Source organism: Oncorhynchus kisutch, linkage group LG1, assembly GCF_002021735.2.
Source record: "Oncorhynchus kisutch isolate 150728-3 linkage group LG1, Okis_V2, whole genome shotgun sequence".
NCBI lineage: Eukaryota > Metazoa > Chordata > Actinopteri > Salmoniformes > Salmonidae > Oncorhynchus > Oncorhynchus kisutch.
In genome coordinates, this window is record NC_034174.2 from 10,701,151 (window position 1) to 10,716,162 (window position 15,012).

The 15,012-nt window shown below is 45.2% G+C and overlaps 1 protein-coding gene across 1 annotated transcript in view; it reads right to left on the bottom strand.

The window, feature by feature from the left end:
• Positions 1-15,012, bottom strand: part of LOC109899709 (protein phosphatase 1 regulatory inhibitor subunit 16B-like) — a 181,031-nt gene that overhangs the window by 135,452 nt on the left and 30,567 nt on the right. Inside the window, 1 exon segment of the mRNA XM_031825888.1 lies at positions 8,936-9,169. Coding sequence (XP_031681748.1) covers positions 8,936-8,993 — 58 coding nt within the window. The 5' untranslated portion in view covers positions 8,994-9,169.

The following is a 15,012-nucleotide window of genomic DNA, read 5'->3' on the forward strand; positions in this document are numbered from 1 at the left end:
TGGTGGGTAATAGATTGACAGGCTAGTGATTTTGCTATAAGTTAATCATCTTGTTGGCTGTGGAAAAGTAAATGTGGACAGTCATTCTAACATCTTTAAAGTGCAGAATCAGAATTCGGTAAGAAGGACCGCACATCATTATTTAACTAGGCAAGTCAGTTAAGAACAAATTACTATTTACAATGACAGCCTACCGGGGAACAGTGAGGTAAATGCCTTGTTCAGGGTCAGAACGACAGATTTTTACCTTGTCAGCTCAGGGATTTGATCCAGAACCTTTCGGTTACTGGCCGAACGCTCTAACCAGTAGGCTACCTGCCGATTTGCATGCCTTAATATGAATTGCCACAATCCAAAAGTGACATCTGTCATTCTGAGCACCGTGGGTGGACGCCATTATGGGTGGATGTGGGTGGACGTCGTTATGGGTGGACGGCATTATGGGTGGACGTGGGTGGACGTCGTTATGGGTGGATGTTGGTGGACGTCATTATACGTGGATGTGGGTGGACATTATTATGAGTGGACGTGGGTGGACATCATTATGAGTGGATGTGGGTGGATACCATTATGAGTGGATGTGGGTGGACGTCATTATGAGTGGACGTGGGTGGCCCTCATTATGAGTGGATGTCATTATGAGTGGACCTCATTATGAGTGGATGTCATTATGAGTGGATGTCATTATGAGTGGACGTCATTATGAGTGGATGTCATTATGAGTGGACGTCATTATGAGTGGACGTCATTATGAGTGGACGTGGGTGGCCCTCATTATGAGTGGATGTCATTATGAGTGGATGTCATTATGAGTGGACGTGGGTGGATGTCATTATGAGTGGATGTGGGTGGACGTCATTATGAGTGGATGTCATTATGAGTGGACGTGGGTGGCCCTCATTATGAGTGGATGTCATTATGAGTGGATGTCATTATGAGTGGATGTCATTATGAGTGGACGTGGGTGGATGTCATTATGAGTGGATGTCATTATGAGTGGATGTCATTATGAGTGGACGTGGGTGGATGTCATTATGAGTGGATGTCATTATGGGTGGATGTGGGTGGCCCTCATTATGAGTGGACGTGGGTGGGTGTCATTATGAGTGGACGTGGGTGGTTGTCATTATGAGTGGACGTCATTATGAGTGGATGTCATTATGAGTGGACGTCATTATGAGTGGACGTCATTATGAGTGGACGTGGGTGGCCCTCATTATGAGTGGATGTCATTATGAGTGGATGTCATTATGAGTGGACGTGGGTGGATGTCATTATGAGTGGATGTGGGTGGACGTCATTATGAGTGGATGTCATTATGAGTGGACGTGGGTGGCCCTCATTATGAGTGGATGTCATTATGGGTGGACGTCATTATGAGTGGATGTCATTATGAGTGGACGTGGGTGGATGTCATTATGAGTGGATGTCATTATGAGTGGATGTCATTATGAGTGGACGTGGGTGGATGTCATTATGAGTGGATGTCATTATGGGTGGATGTGGGTGGCCCTCATTATGAGTGGACGTGGGTGGGTGTCATTATGAGTGGACGTGGGTGGTTGTCATTATGAGTGGACGTGGGTGGGCGTCATTATGAGGTAAAGCACCCAATGGATGTGGGTCGGGTAAATTTCTCAAATGTCTGGTAAAAGAAATGCTGCCGGTCTAATGTCCGGCGCCACATCTTACTAACAGAAACCTGTGTGTGTGTTCAACTGGGCTGTTCAACTGGGCTGTTCAACTGGGCTGTTCAACTGGGCTGTTCAACAGGGCTGTTCAACTGGGCTGTTCAACAGGGCTGTTCAACTGGGCTGTTCAACAGGGCTGTTCAACAGGGCTGTTCAACTGGGCTGTTCAACTGGGCTGTTCAACTGGGCTGTTCAACAGGGCTGTTCAACAGGGTTGTTCAACAGGGCTGTTCAACTGGGCTGTTCAACAGGGCTGTTCAACTGGGCTGTTCAACTGGGCTGTTCAACTGGGCTGTTCAACTGGGCTGGTCAACAGGGCTGTTCAACTGGGCTGTTCAACTGATTTACCCTCAAGAGGTTAACCGCTCTACCACAGGGGAAGAGCATCTAGATGCACAATGAAACATAGCCCTGTAGGGTCGTTAACAAGGCCTGAAACATAGCTCTTGTGAGTTTCCCTGTAGGGTTGTTAACAAGGCCTGAAACATAGCTCTTGTGAGTTTCCCTGTAGGCTCGTTAACAAGGCCTGAAACATAGCTCTTGTGAGTTTCCCTGTAGGGTCGTTAACAAGGCCTGAAACATAGCTCTTGTGAGTTTCCCCGTAGGCTCGTTAACAAGGCCTGAAACATAGCTCTTGTGAGTTTCCCTGTAGGGTCGTTAACAAGGCCTGAAACATAGCTCTTGTGAGTTTCCCTGTAGGGTCGTTAACAAGGCCTGAAACATAGCTCTTGTGAGTTTCCCTGTAGGGTCGTTAACAAGGCCTGAAACATAGCTCTTGTGAGTTTCCCTGTAGGGTCGTTAACAAGGCCTGAAACATAGCTCTTGTGAGTTTCCCTGTAGGGTGGTTAACAAGGCCTGAAACATAGCTCTTGTGAGTTTCCCTGTAGGGTCGTTAACAAGACCTGAAACATAGCTCTTGTGAGTTTCCCTGTAGGGTCGTTAACAAGGCCTGAAACATAGCTCTCGTGAGTTTCCCTGTAGGGTTGTTAACAAGGCCTGAAACATAGCTCGTGAGTTTCCCTGTAGGGTCGTTAACAAGGCCTGAAACATAGCTCTTGTGAGTTTCCCTGTAGGGTTGTTAACAAGGCCTGAAACATAGCTCGTGAGTTTCCCTGTAGGGTCGTTAACAAGGCCTGAAACATAGCTCTTGTGAGTTTCCCTGTATGGTCGTTAACAAGGCCTGAAACATAGCTCTTGTGAGTTTCCCTGTAGGGTCGTTAACAAGGCCTGAAACATAGCTCCTGTAGGCTCGTTAACAAGGCCTGAAACATAGCTCCTGTAGGCTCGTTAACAAGACCTGAAACATAGCTCTTGTGAGTTTCCCTGTAGGCTCGTTAACAAGGCCTGAAACATAGCTCGTGAGTTTCCCTGTAGGGTCGTTAACAAGGCCTGAAACATAGCTCGTGAGTTTCCCTGTAGGCTCGTTAACAAGGCCTGAAACATAACTCCTGAGTTTCCCTGTAGGGTCGTTAACAAGGCCTGAAACATAGCTCGTGAGTTTCCCTGTAGGGTTGTTAACAAGGCCTGAAACATAGCTCGTGAGTTTCCCTGTAGGCTCGTTAACAAGGCCTGAAACATAGCTCGTGAGTTTCCCTGTAGGCTCGTTAACAAGGCCTGAAACATAGCTCGTGAGTTTCCCTGTAGGCTCGTTAACAAGGCCTGAAACATAGCTCTTGTGAGTTTCCCTGTAGGCTCGTTAACAAGGCCTGAAACATAGCTCTTGTGAGTTTCCCTGTAGGGTCGTTAACAAGGCCTGAAACATAGCTCTCGTGAGTTTCCCTGTAGGGTCGTTAACAAGGCCTGAAACATAGCTCTCGTAAGTTTCCCCGTAGGGTCGTTAACAAGGCCTGAAACATAGCTCTTGTGAGTTTCCCCGTAGGCTCGTTAACAAGGCCTGAAACATAGCTCTCGTGAGTTTCCCTGTAGGGTTGTTAACAAGGCCTGAAACATAGCTCGTGAGTTTCCCTGTAGGGTCGTTAACAAGGCCTGAAACATAGCTCTTGTGAGTTTCCCTGTAGGGTTGTTAACAAGGCCTGAAACATAGCTCGTGAGTTTCCCTGTAGGGTCGTTAACAAGGCCTGAAACATAGCTCTTGTGAGTTTCCCTGTATGGTCGTTAACAAGGCCTGAAACATAGCTCTTGTGAGTTTCCCTGTAGGGTCGTTAACAAGGCCTGAAACATAGCTCCTGTAGGCTCGTTAACAAGGCCTGAAACATAGCTCCTGTAGGCTCGTTAACAAGGCCTGAAACATAGCTCTTGTGAGTTTCCCTGTAGGCTCGTTAACAAGGCCTGAAACATAGCTCGTGAGTTTCCCTGTAGGGTCGTTAACAAGGCCTGAAACATAGCTCGTGAGTTTCCCTGTAGGCTCGTTAACAAGGCCTGAAACATAACTCCTGAGTTTCCCTGTAGGGTCGTTAACAAGGCCTGAAACATAGCTCGTGAGTTTCCCTGTAGGGTTGTTAACAAGGCCTGAAACATAGCTCGTGAGTTTCCCTGTAGGCTCATTAACAAGGCCTGAAACATAGCTCGTGAGTTTCCCTGTAGGCTCGTTAACAAGGCCTGAAACATAGCTCTTGTGAGTTTCCCTGTAGGCTCGTTAACAAGGCCTGAAACATAGCTCTTGTGAGTTTCCCTGTAGGCTCGTTAACAAGGCCTGAAACATAGCTCTTGTGAGTTTCCCTGTAGGCTCGTTAACAAGACCTGAAACATAGCTCTTGTGAGTTTCCCTGTAGGGTCGTTAACAAGGCCTGAAACATAGCTCTTGTGAGTTTCCCTGTAGGGTCGTTAACAAGGCCTGAAACATAGCTCTTGTGAGTTTCCCTGTAGGGTCGTTAACAAGGCCTGAAACATAGCTCTTGTGAGTTTCCCTGTAGGCTCGTTAACAAGGCCTGAAACATAGCTCTTGTGAGTTTCCCTGTAGGGTCGTTAACAAGGCCTGAAACATAGCTCTTGTGAGTTTCCCTGTAGGCTCGTTAACAAGGCCTGAAACATAGCTCTTGTGAGTTTCCCTGTAGGCTCGTTAACAAGGCCTGAAACATAGCTCTTGTGAGTTTCCCTGTAGGGTCGTTAACAAGGCCTGAAACATAGCTCTTGTGAGTTTCCCTGTAGGCTCGTTAACAAGGCCTGAAACATAGCTCCTGTGAGTTTCCCTGTAGGCTCGTTAACAAGGCCTGAAACATAGCTCTTGTGAGTTTCCCTGTAGGCTCGTTAACAAGGCCTGAAACATAGCTCTTGTGAGGTTCCCTGTAGGCTCGTTAACAAGGCCTGAAACATAGCTCTTGTGAGTTTCCCTGTAGGGTCGTTAACAAGGCCTGAAACATAGCTCTTGTGAGTTTCCCTGTAGGGTCGTTAACAAGGCCTGAAACATAGCTCTTGTGAGGTTCCCTGTAGGCTCGTTAACAAGGCCTGAAACATAGCTCTTGTGAGTTTCCCTGTAGGCTCGTTAACAAGGCCTGAAACATAGCTCGTGAGTTTCCCTGTAGGGTTGTTAACAAGGCCTGAAACATAGCTCTTGTGAGTTTCCCTGTAGGGTCGTTAACAAGGCCTGAAATATAGCTCTTGTGAGTTTCCCTGTAGGGTCGTTAACAAGGCCTGAAACATAGCTTGTGAGTTTCCCTGTAGGGTTGTTAACAAGGCCTGAAACATAGCTCTTGTGAGTTTCCCTGTAGGGTCGTTAACCAGGCCTGAAACATAGCTCGTGAGTTTCCCTGTAGGGTTGTTAACAAGGCCTGAAACATAGCTCTTGTGAGTTTCCCTGTAGGGTTGTTAACAAGGCCTGAAACATAGCTCGTGAGTTTCCCTGTAGGCTCGTTAACAAGGCCTGAAACATAGCTCGTGAGTTTCCCTGTAGGGTCGTTAACAAGGCCTGAAACATAGCTCGTGAGTTTCCCTGTAGGCTCGTTAACAAGGCCTGAAACATAGCTCGTGAGTTTCCCTGAAGGGTTAGACACACACGCCGTGGGTGAATGAAGTCACGTCTTTTATTAGAAGGCGAAGCGGGCAGTAAGGTGGATTAGCGTCTCTATGTGGCAAATAGGAAATGTCCACTGTTTGTTCTGTTAAATAACATTAGCAGAGGACAGGAGTACTAGGACCTGCCACTGATCACATCAGTGATATTACCTGATACACACACACACACTGTACACACACACCTGCTGTACCCTAGCCCAGTGTTTCCCAACTCTGGTCCTCCAGTACCAACCAACAGTACACATGTGTATTGTATCCCTGGACAAATACACCTCATTCAACTCATTGAGGCCTTGATGATTAGTTGACTAGTTGAACGAGGTGTGTTTGTCCGGGTTTACAATACAACTGTGTACTGTTGGGGGGTCCTGGAGGACCAGAGTTGGGAAACACTGAACAAGACAACTGTGTACTGTTGGGGGGTACTGGAGGATCAGAGTTGGGAAACACTGAACAATACAACTGTGTACTGTTGGGGGGTCCTGGAAGATCAGAGTTGGGAAACACTGAACAAGACAACTGTGTACTGTTGGGGGGTACTGGAGGATCAGAGTTGGGAAACACTGAACAAGACAACTGTGTACTGTTGGGGGGTCCTGGAGGACCAGAGTTGGGAAACACTGAACAAGACAACTGTGTACTGTTGGGGGGTACTGGAGGATCAGAGTTGGGAAACACTGAACAATACAACTGTGTACTGTTGGGGGGTACTGGAGGATCAGAGTTGGGAAACACTGAACAAGACAACTGTGTACTGTTGGGGGGTACTGGAGGACCAGAGTTGGGAAACACTGAACAAGACAACTGCTGGCGTTGTGCCAGGCCCTCATCCTTCTCCTTGCCTTGTGTAACAACACAGTGAGTCTTCACAGACTACATACATCAGAGAAAAGGTTCTGTCTAAGAGGTTTTAGACAGAATTCATTTCTGCAACAGATCACAGATCAGTTTACCTAGTCATAGGCCGTTGGCCAGGACATTAAAATCAATCGCAGATTTACCCAGGACGGTCCAATCAATCACAGATTTACCCAGGACGGTCCAATCAATCACAGATTTACCCAGGACGGTCCAATCAATCACAGATTTACCCAGGACGGTCCAATCAATCACAGATTTACCCAGGACGGTCCAATCAATCACAGATTTACCCAGGACGGTCCAATCAATCACAGATTTACCCAGGACGGTCCAATCAATCACAGATTTACCCAGGACGGTCCAATCAATCACAGATTTACCCAGGACGGTCCAATCAATCACAGATTTACCCAGGACGGTCCAATCAATCACAGATTTACCCAGGACGGTCCAATCAATCACAGATTTACCCAGGACGGTCCAATCAATCACAGATTTACCCAGGATATTCCAATCAATCCCAGATTAAAACCAAATCAGATCAATAAGAAGCAGATGTATTTGTTACAAAACACAATTCACCAGCCACCTTCAGATTACAGAATTAGGATGGTTCAGACTGTGTGTCACACATATTGAAATGTTTGGGAGATGCTTTCAAATATTCAGAACAAACTATTAGGCCTAAAAACAGAGTTATTGTGGTCCACTCGCTACTGTGGTAGTAGAACACGAGTGATTCATCACGAATACCAGGCAAAAAAAGGCCATGATTTGAGGGGAATTTCAAGAAATGTAATCCATAGAATAGAATTTTGGAGGAAGGATTGTTGACATATATGCTACAGGTCTCCTTTAAGACTCCATATTGTTTAATCTGTAGGTGTTACAGGTCTCCTTTAAGACTCAATAGTGTTTAATCTGTAGGTGTTACAGGTCTCCTTTAAGACTCCATAGTGTTTAATCTGTAGGTGTTACAGGTCTCCTTTAAGACTCCATGGTGTTTAATCTGTAGGTGTTACAGGTCTCCTTTAAGACTCCATAGTGTTTAATCTGTAGGTGTTACAGGTCTCCTTTAAGACTCCATAGTGTTTCATCTGTAGGTGCTACAGGTCTCCTTTAAGACTCCATAGTGTTTAATCTGTAGGTGTTACAGGTCTCCTTTAAGACTCCATGGTGTTTAATCTGTAGGTGTTACAGGTCTCCTTTAAGACCTCATAGTGTTTAATCTGTAGGTGTTACAGGTCTCCTTTAAGACTCCATAGTGTTTAATCTGTAGGTGTTACAGGTCTCCTTTAAGACTCCATAGTGTTTAATCTGTAGGTGTTACAGGTCTCCTTTAAGACTCCATAGTGTTTAATCTGTAGGTGTTACAGGTCTCCTTTAAGACTCCATAGTGTTTAATCTGTAGGTGCTACAGGTCTCCTTTAAGACTCCATAGTGTTTAATCTGTAGGTGTTACAGGTCTCCTTTAAGACTCCATAGTGTTTAATCTGTAGGTGTTACAGGTCTCCTTTAAGACTCCATGGTGTTTAATCTGTAGGTGTTACAGGTCTCCTTTAAGACTCCATAGTGTTTCATCTGTAGGTGCTACAGGTCTCCTTTAAGACTCCATAGTGTTTAATCTGTAGGTGTTACAGGTCTCCTTTAAGACTCCATAGTGTTTAATCAGTAGGTGTTACAGGTCTCCTTTAAGACTCCATAGTGTTTAATCTGTAGGTGTTACAGGTCTCCTTTAAGACTCCATAGTGTTTAATCTGTAGGTGTTACAGGTCTCCTTTAAGACTCCATAGTGTTTAATCTGTAGGTGCTACAGGCCTCCTTTAAGACTCCATAGTGTTTCATCTGTAGGTGTTACAGGTCTCCTTTAAGACTCCATAGTGTTTAATCTGTAGGTGTTACAGGTCTCCTTTAAGAATCCATAGTGTTTCATCTGTAGGTGCTACAAAGCAAACATTGGTGTCTTATGAAGCTTTACCTTTGCTCTGTAATATGACTAGTATGAATATTGAAAACATACCATTTTTCATTTGGCTTTTCTAAAATATATATATATGTATTATATATTGGTATTATATATTGGTATTATATATTGGTATTATATATTGGTATTATATATTGGTATTATATATTGGTATTATATATTGGTATTATATATTGGTATTATATATTGGTATTATATATTGGTATTATATATTGGTGAACATAATATACTCTACAGGCATATCACATATCAAAGATCCAGAGTGGGATCTCTGATAGTTTAAAAATGATCGTCCATTTTATACAGAGAAATTCAATAGTGTGTAACTGCAGCTCGCAATTTGTGAAGTTCCTGCATGGCTGCATCTGCCGTGTACACCGTGTACTAGCTAGCTTGATAGTTAACTAGAATACAGTGTTGTCCCCACCTGCTATGTACAAGGTGTCCTTCGCTTCCGCCTGCCGAACACCTGCCCTCGTCGTCATTAACAGAACTGCGGGAAAACAGTGCCGGACAGGCCGGGACGAAGGACGCTGTCCACCGGTGTATGGCTAACCAGCTACCGTTGTCGACCTCGCCCCTTCTTCTGTGGGGTTTACCCGCGGCTGGCATCCAAAGTCATTGTGCATTAGCGCCACCTACTGTACTTGAGCGCCTGTCCCTAAGAGAGAGTGACAGAGAGAGAGTGACAGAGAGCGAGCGAGAATGATAGTGAGAGCGTGACAGAGTGAGAGCATAACAGAGAGAGAGAGTGACACAAAGAGAGGGAGAGTGACAGAGAGAGAGAGAGAAAGTGACAGAGAGAGCGTGACAGAGAGAGAGCATGACAGAGAGAGAGCGTGACAGAGAGAGAGTGACAGAGAGCGAGAGTGACAGAGAGAGAGTGACAGAGAAAGAGAGAGTGACAGAGAAAGAGAGTGACAGAGAGAGAGTGACAGAGAGTGACACAGAGAGAGAGAGAGTGACAGAGAGAGAGAGAGAGACACAGAGGGAGAGAGAGTGTCACAGAGAGAGATAGGGGCGGGGCCTTCACCAGGGTTGCAATCTGAGCCCTGCACTCTTCAATATTTACATTAAAAAATTGGCCACCATTCTAGAAAAATCCTCAGCCCCTGGTGTTAGTCTCCACATTTCAGAAGTGAAATGCATACTCTTCGCATTTGACCTATGCCTGCTGTCACCCACAGCACATGGCCTACAGCAGAGCCTGGACATGCTAGAGCAGTACTGCCAGACCTGGGCCATGGAGGTAAACCCCAAAAAAGACTAAAATAATGATTTTCCAGAGAAGATCCGGATCTCAGGGAATTAAACTAAAGTTCTCAATTGGTACAAAATATATAGAGTACTGCACACACAACAATTACTTAGGTTTAAAAATAATCTCAACTGGACACCTTAATTAGGCAGTGAATGATCTGAGAGAGAAAGCACACAGGGTATTCTACGCCATTAAAAAGCCAATTCAAATTGAAATATATAAAAATTTGGCTAAAACAAATTAATAAGTAATTGAATATGTAATTGAAGCAATTGCACTTTATGGCAGTGAGGTGTGGGTTCCACTTGCAAAACAAGATTTCATCAAATGGGACAAACATCCCATTGAAACCCTGCATGCAGAGTTCTGTAAGATTCTCCTACATGTCCAGACGAAAACTACAAACAATTCATGCAGGGCAGAATCAGGCCAATATCCACTAATAATAAAAACTCAAAAAATAGCAATTAAGTTTTGGAAACATCTAAAATACTGTGACCCCCCCCTCATATCATTACCAAGCCCTGCAATGACAAGAGCTGAGCAAAGAAAAGAGTCCCCTCATCCAGCTGGTCCTGGGGCTGAGTTCACAAACCTGTTCTACTAACACACTGAAGCCTCAGGACCAAAACATCCAATCAATCAGGATAAACCAAATTACAACATAGTTGCAGTGCTATCTGGCCCTAAATCGACAGTTCACCGTGGCTAAATATTTGACCATGGTTACTGATCAAAACCTTAGAAAAACCTTGACAAAGTACAGGCTCAGTGAGCACAGCCTTGCCATTGAGAAGGGTAGACACAGGAAAACCTGGCTCCCTGTAGAGGAAAGGCTGTGCAACCACTGCACCACAGCAGAACCTGAGACGGAGTTGCATTTCCTGACAAAATGTCAAAAATATAAAACAATTAGAGAGTGTAATTTTCCCAAATTTGAAACCCTTAAAGGTTTCAAAGATCTCTCTGATGAGAGTAGGCTACCCGTCCTGTTGGGGGAGGACGCAGAGAGCTGTGGGTTGGCAGCGCACTACATTGCTGCCTGCCATAAATTGAGGAACAGTGTCTGACAGACCAATCAACTTGCACATGTCCTCTACTGTGTGCTTATTGTTGTTGTTGAATGTATGGTTATTTTGACCCTTGGTTATAAAGCGAATTGAATTGAATTGAGAGATAGAGAGAGAGAGAGAGAGAGAGAGAGAGAGAGAGAGAGAGAGAGAGAGAGAGAGAGAGTGACAGTGACACAGAGAGAGAGAGTGACAGAGAGAGAGAGAGAGTGACACACAGAGAGAGAGAGAGTGACACACAGAGAGAGAGAGAGAGAGAGTGACAGTGACACAGAGAGAGAGAGTGACAGAGAGAGAGAGAGAGTGACACACAGAGAGAGAGAGTGACACAGAGAGAGAGAGAGAGAGAGAGAGAGAGAGAGAGAGAGAGAGAGAGAGAGACAGTGACACAGAGAGAGAGAGTGACACAGAGAGAGAGAGTGACACACAGAGAGAGAGGGACAGTGACACAGAGAGGGACAGTGACACAGAGAGAGAGAGTGACACAGAGAGAGAGTGACACAGAGAGAGAGATAGAGAGAGAGAGAGTGACACAGAGAGAGAGAGAGGGGACAGAGAGAGAGAGAGAGAGAGAGAGAGAGAGAGAGACACAGAGAGAGAGTAACAGAGAGAGACAGTGACACGGAGAGAGATAGAGAGTGACACAGAGAGAGATAGAGAGTGACACAGAGAGAGTGACAGAGAGTGTGACAGAGAGAGAGAGAGAGAGAGAGAGAGAGACACTGAGAGAGAGTGACACAGAGAGAGATAGTGACACAGAGAGAGAGTGACACAGAGAGAGCTAGTGACACAGAGAGAGATAGTGACACAGAAAGAGATAGAGAGTGACAGAGAGAGAGTGACACAGAGAGAGAGACAGACAGACAGAGAGAGAGAGAATTGAATTGAATTGAGAGAGAGAGAGAGAGATATCTTTATTGTTTTGAAACTTCTGTATGTGTAATGTTTACTGTTAGTTTTTATTGTTTATTTCACTTTATATATTATCTACCTCACTTGCTTTGGTAATGTTAACACATGTTTCCCATGCCAATAAAGCCCCTTGAATGGAATTGAATTGAATTGAGAGAGAGAGAGACACAGAGAGAGAGAGTAGCACCAGAACCTAACAGAGCCATGGTTTAAAACACTGCTTCACTGAGAGGGACTTCAGTAGAAATAAAGTCCCTCTATATGAGTAGGTCCAGTAAAAACTATTAAAAAGAACAAACTCAATATAATTTAAAATTACAAACCAAATGGAAACTGTGTAGAAATGACAACGGACCTATATTCCTACAGTCTGTAGACTGTCCGGCCCTCTAGTAATCACTAGACAGTCAGGGAGAATTGAAAATACCCCAAACTATTGATAGATTTTTTGCATTTTTTTAATGCAAATTTGGACGGGAAGGAAATATTTATTTTTATGAGCAAGTCTGCTGTTCTTTCTACAGCTTATCGACGTTCCTCCTGTCGATGATGCTTATGATGCATTACGGTTCAACAAAAAGATGACGTGACAAAGAATGAAATGAAATGGCAACAAGGAAATGCATATGAAATTAAATAATAATGTACTATGCTATGACTATGTATAATATCTAATTATGTTGTAATATGATAACAATAGCCTAATATATTCAACATGCTGTAAACTATTGTCTTTTAACAGTAAAAAAGAAGAAAAAAAACATTCTCATCACCCTAATAACTATGACACGCCCCTCACTGTTGTCATTGGTTGCACAGTTTAGAACCTGGTTGAAGGATTCATGACATCACCCTGAAGAAGGCACTGTGATGCTGAAACGTAGGTGGTTTACCCAATAAATGACTGGGAGCTTGTATAGTGTGTGTCACTATTTATTTTTATAGCACAAAGTTAACTCGCCGTTACTCAGAACCTTTACCAACCTTTTTTGGTGTTGTGCGCCAGCTCATGCTTTTCATTAGGAAGGAAATATAACTCATTTTCAGTGAGGCCCTCCAGACCTCGTTGGCCCCCGGGGCAAAATGAGTTCGACACCCCTGCTCTATATCAATCCTAGTTATTCATTATTTAGAGGCTGTTTGCTAAATTATTATTTTTAGGGCCAGTTTCCTGGACCCAGATTCTACGTTGAAAATGCATTTCAGTCCAGGACTAGACTTGATCAGGGTCCGGGAAACCGGCCCTTAAAGTTTATGGTCCCCGTTGCTCTGCACCTCGTCAACTTCTTGGGTGTGCTTCCTCAGTCAGCTCTTATATTTCTGTGAGGGGAGCTGCCAAAGAAAGCCGCTCCCACCAGGGGCCACGACCCCATCAATCACAGGGTCTCCATGGAAACGGCTGAGGGGAAATTGCAGAATGTAGTGTAGGGTAGGGCTGGTGCCACTGCCAGCTGTGCAGTGAGGGGGTACTGTATTATAAATAGTTCCTGTCCATAGCTGCTCTCCTCTGTCTCTCCTGCTCTCTCCCTCCTCTATGGTTGGCCGGTATAGTGCATTCAGAAATAATTCAGACCATTTTACTTCTTCAAAATGTTATTACGTTACAGCCTTATTCTAAAATGGATTATATTGTGCCCCCCCATCAATCTAATGACAAAGCAAAAACAGGGTTTCAGATATTTTTGCTAATTTACAATAATTTTAAAAACGTGAATATCACATTTACATAAGTATAGTACCCTTTACTCAGTACTTTGCTGAAGCACCTTTGGCAGCGATTACATCCTCGAGTCTTATTGGGTATGAAGGTAGAACCTTGGCACACCTGCATTTGGGGAGTTTCTCCCATTCTTCTCTGCAGATCCTCTCAAGCTCTGTCAGGTTGGATGGGGAGCGTCACTGCACAGCTGTTTTCAGGATGTTCGATAGGGTTCAAATCCGGCCTCTGGCTGGGCCACTCAAGGACATTCAGAGACTTGTCCCAAAGCCAATCCTACATTGTCTTGGCTGTGTGCTTAGGTGCCGTTGTCCTGTTGGAAGAACCTTCTCCCCAGTCTGAGGTCCTGAGCGCTCTGAAGCAGGTTTTCATCAAGGATGTCTCTGTACTTTGCTCTGTTCACCTTTCCCTCGATCCGGACTAGTCTCCCAGTCCGCTGAAAAACATCCCCATAGCATGATGCTGCCACCAGCATGCTTTCCTCCAGACGTGATGCTTGGCATTCAGGCCAAAGTGTTCAATCTTGGTTTCATCAGACCAGAGAATCTTGTTTCTCATGACCTGACAGTCTTTAGGTGCCTTGGCAAACTCCAAGCTGGCTGTCATGTGCCTTTACCTGAGGTGTGGCTTCCGTCTGGCCCCTCTACCATAAAGGCCTGATTGGTGGAGCGCTGCAGAGACGGTTGTTCTTCTTTTTGTATTTTCACCCCTTTTTTCTCCCCAATTTCGTGGTATCCAATTGGTAGTAGTTAGTCTTGTCTCATCGCTGCAACTCCCGTACGGACTCGGGAGAGGCGAAGGTTGAGAGCCATGCGTCCTCCGAAACACAACCCAACCAAGCCGCACTGCTTCTTGACACAATGCCCATCCAACCCGGAAGCCAGCCGCACCAATGTGTCGGAGGAAACACCGTACACCTGACGACCAGCCTTGCACCCGGCCTGCCACAGGAGTCACTAGTGCGCGATGTGACAAGGATATCCCTGCTGGCCAAACCCTCCCCTAACCCGGACGACACTGGGCCAATTGTGCGCCGCCCCATGGGTCTCCAGGTCACGGCCAGCTGCGACAGAGCCTGGACTCGAACCCAGAATCTCTAGTGGCACAGCTAGCACTGCAATGTAGTGCCTTAGACCACTGCTCCACTCGGGAGGCCCACGGTTGTCCTTCTTGAAGGTTCTCCCATCTCCACAGAGGAACTCTAGAGCTCTGTCAGAGTGACCATCGGGTTCATGGTCGATGGAGGCCACTGTGTTCTTGGGGACTTTCAATGCTGCAGAAATTTGTTGGTCCTCTTCCCCAGATCTGTGCCTCGACAGCATCCTTTCTCGGAGCTATACAGACAATTCCTTCAACCTCATGGCTTAGTTTTTGCTCTGACGTGCACTGTCAACTGTGGGACCTTATATAGACAGGCGTGTGCCTTTCCAAATCATTTCCAATCAATTGAATTTACCACAGGTGGACTCCAATCAAGTTTTAGAAACAACTCGAGGATGATCAATGGAAACAGGAGCTCAATTTCGAGTCTCACAGTAAAGGGT